At 38.4% G+C, this 3,957-nt stretch overlaps 1 protein-coding gene across 1 annotated transcript; it reads right to left on the bottom strand.

Annotated features, from left to right (window-relative positions):
* Positions 1-2,647: 2,647 nt before the first annotated feature.
* OXGR1 (oxoglutarate receptor 1) lies at positions 2,648-3,661 on the bottom strand. Its single transcript, XM_027854093.1, has one exon. The coding sequence runs from the start codon at positions 3,659-3,661 to the stop codon at positions 2,648-2,650; it is 1,014 nt and encodes a 337-aa protein (XP_027709894.1).
* Positions 3,662-3,957: the final 296 nt, after the last annotated feature.

The following is a 3,957-nucleotide window of genomic DNA, read 5'->3' as shown; positions in this document are numbered from 1 at the left end:
TTCCCACTTTACTGTTGAAGAAGCTGAAGCAGGCAGAGGTTAAGTGACTTGCCCAAAGACGCACAGCTGGTAAGTGTGTCTATGATTGGACTTGAACTCAGTTCTTCTCAACTCTGGGCCCAGATTTTTATCTATTGTGCCACTAGCTAACAGACAGGAAGTTAACCACAACAGAGAAATTTCATAAAATCTAGAAAAAAGAGATTCTCCTAAAAGACAAAATCTATTTCCTGATGGATGAATTGGACATTGAAGTACAACATTTCTGTAAGAGGCGCTAATGAGGCTGCTGTAGATCTTAGGGGATTTCTTATTTTTCTGGCTCATTGCTCTCACCCTGATAAGCTGAGAGCTACTTATTTGGCACCACCCAACCAATGTGTTAGGATGTATTATGTATATATTCAAGATTTCACCTTGAAACCTCATAGTCCGTGAACTTCAGAGAATGAGCTGGTTTATTTATTTACTGGTCAATGGGGAAAAAACAGAATTCATATTAAAGTTCACAGATATGAACAAGGCCCACCAGTAAATAACCCTTCCTTATAGACCCATATCTACTTATAGACATATGCTGGTTGGGGCTCACCACAGTAGCCCTTCGTTATGCTATTCAATCACCTCTTCTGTTCAGGTTCTAGTAGTTTCTCCTTGTGTAGCTTACCTGGATTTTTAGAGAAATGAAGGCTATTCAGTTCTATAGAGACAGCTTATTTGCTATTTCACTTTCTTTATGAGATTTTCAAAATATACAAACTAGGCACTGTTTTCAGATGTCACAATTAACTGTAATTTAGCATACACCCAATTCACAAATTGGCTTAGTTGTTATAACAGTTAGGGTATTTTCACGATATTTGAAAAAGAACAAGAGAACTAATTAATGATGACTAGAATACCTTCCCACACAAATGAAAACTATTCCACATCTGATTCAAAACATGGCAATGCATTTACAAACACCTTTTTTTCTTCTAAATGCCCCCAGAAGCCTGTTGATAATTTAAACCACAACTTGATACCAAACCTAATTTTCTAAACTCCATAAGCTCCATGACAATAAAAATAAAATCCCCAAGTGCTAATGCATTAAGAAGGCTGATGACTTACAGTGGCCATCCCTTGAATAACTGACAAAATGCTTATTTAACCTGTTTTTAATCTACCATTTTTTCTCATTTCTTAGGACTGGTGGGACTTCTTATTTTAACGATCTCAAAATAGAGCTTATTTTTTAAGAGAAACAGAGCACTATATATTTTAAATGTCATAGATGGAAAATACCCTGAGACCATCTAGTTCCAATGTCTCACTTTATAAGATGATGGAACATAGACCTATGGAGATGAAGTGCTTTGCCAAAGGTCATACAGTTAGTTAATGGCAGAGCTATAATGAAATTCCAGATTTCCTCACCAACAAGTATATGTGTTTTCCGTGGCAATCCATGAATATCTATTGATTGATTTGGGAGTAGAAAAAAAGGGCAAAGGACTTGGAAACAGAATTTTGACTGATGAGTCAGTCCTGTCCCAGGAGTTTGGAGGCTAGAACCAACAAAGTCAGACTACATGATCAGGAAGAAACAAATTTCAAACCCCCAGCACCTCATGGTCTGGAAAATCCAATACTTGATTTTCTGAACTGTTTTAGTGTTTAAAAAAAATAGTTGGCATTTATGTAACGCATTAAAGCTTGCAAAATATGTTATATACATTATATCATTTGTATCTCACAATAAACCTGTGAGGCATTTACCCCAGGTTTCATTGTCCACATTTTACACAGGAGAAAATTGGAGAGGGTAAATGACTAGCCCACTCCCTTGTATCCAGTAAGTATTTAGTGCTTAGCACAGTGCCTGGCACATAGTATGTGCTTAATAAAGATTGATTGATTGATTACTGAAGTGCCAAAGGTGGGGTTTGAACCTGGGTCTTCCTGAATACAGTTCTGCACGGCCACATTGCTTCCTAGAAGATTTATATTGAAGCTATGCTTGGCTCCTTCACTAAATAATTCTGCGACTCTGGGCAAGGTGTAAACCTGTGTGAGTGTGCTTCCTCATTTGTAATGAACAATATCACATTGGCAAGACCTGTCTCAGTACACTATTAGGAAAATCAAATGAGGTATGTATGTGAATGTACCTCGTGACCAGTGGCAGTTGAGTTTGTTAATGGAAACTCATGTTTTAGCTGACTTACCCAGAATACAATTTCAATAAAATGTCTGTCACTGAGTCATTCCTACTGAAATACTAAAATTCTCCCAGTGCCTTTGATATGTAATTGTATGAATACACAGTATGTACTGTGAGTTCCATTGAGGGTAATATGACCAGACTTCTTAGAAGTTATAAGTCAGGCAAAAACAGTCATTTCTTTTAAGACTGATGAATGTCTATGGATAGAGCACCAGGCCTGGTGTCAGGAAGACCTAAGTTCAAATTCAGCCTCAGACACTCACTAGCTGTGTGAGCCTGGCCAAGCCACTTAACCCTGCTTGCCTCCATTTCCTCATCTGTCAAATGAGCTGGAGAAGAAAATGGCAAACCGCTCCAGTGTCTTTGCCAAGAAAACCCCAAACGGGGATCACAAAGAGTCAGACATGACTGAAACAATCCAAGGACGACAAAGCTGTTTCAAGGGTTATTCACAGAATTACTGTTCTCTTTTTCCTGTGGGTCACAATTTGGTTTGCATCTTACAATGGAGCAAAGAGCTTGCTGAAAGTTGTCCCCAATTATAGTATAAAGCAATAGGTTGCCAAAGGTGTTTAAGGCTGCCAATGACCTAGAAACAATGTAAGCAGCGTGAATCTGATTCTCCAAGTGGCAATTAATTATAAGCATACGGGATTCAATCCGGATGAGCCTCAAGATATGAAAGGGCAAGAAACATATGTAGAAAACCACGAGGAGGATTATGGCCAGTCTTCGTGCTTTCTGCTTATGAGAGCTCTGGGTATGAGGTCCTTGAGTGAGGTTGTAGATTATCATCATATAGCAAATAGTCACAACCACTAAAGGTAAGCAGAAGGTGACAACTGTTAGAATCACATTATACCATTTGATGGCAGTGAGATCGTCAGAGCTAGTGAGATCAAGGCAAGCGAATCTATTTGTTTTCTGAGTCGATGTAATCAGGAAGCTCATGGGAATGACCACCACCAAGGCAACCATCCACACTACAGTACAGGCAACCACTGCCCATCTGGTTTTATGAATGGAAAAGCAGCTCATAGGGTGGATGATGACAAAGTAGCGGAAGATGCTGAAACAGGTAAGGAAGAGGATGCTGCCGTACAAGTTGAAATGGAAGCCAAAGCGGATGAACTTGCACATGAAGTCACCAAAGATCCAGTCCTCATCATTGGCATAGTAGTGGATCAAGAAAGGAAGGCTGGTCAAATACAGCAAGTCTGTACAGGCCAAGTTCAGCATTATAATGGTACTGCTTTTCCAGGGTCTCATCTTGAAAATGTAAGTGGAGATGGCTATAGCATTCCCAGGGAAGCCCACTAGAAAGATGATACTATAAATAATAGGGAGGTAGTGTTTCTTGAGTAAGAATTTTTCATCTGTGCAGTTTCCAAAAGCAGCTGGATAATTATGTGCATCAGAAGTATTAGCTAAATTGCTTGGTCCTTTATTCATGGTTGTCTTCTTTTATCTTTTAGGAAAATAACATGTTTATTTAGTCAAACGACAAAGACACATTGGAAACCAATTCCCTGGAAAGGGAAAAAAACAAAAACCCACATTAATGAGATGAGGATGAAAACAATGATCAGCTTTTAAACCAAAATTACTCAGACAGTCTATATATTGCTAGTTATTTCTCCTTAGTCTTAAAGGAGTATGGCAATGCATTTGACTTTCTAAGAAAAGACAGAGGCATGGTTACTGAAAACATCTAAAATACATTTTAGTATAAAAATATCTGTAATAAA

Source organism: Vombatus ursinus, unplaced genomic scaffold (assembly GCF_900497805.2).
Source record: "Vombatus ursinus unplaced genomic scaffold, bare-nosed wombat genome assembly UNPS02010304.1, whole genome shotgun sequence".
In the NCBI taxonomy this organism is placed as follows: Eukaryota; Metazoa; Chordata; class Mammalia; order Diprotodontia; family Vombatidae; genus Vombatus; species Vombatus ursinus.
The sequence above is the reverse complement of the archived record's forward strand: the minus strand, read 5'-3'. Positions and strand labels throughout refer to the sequence as shown.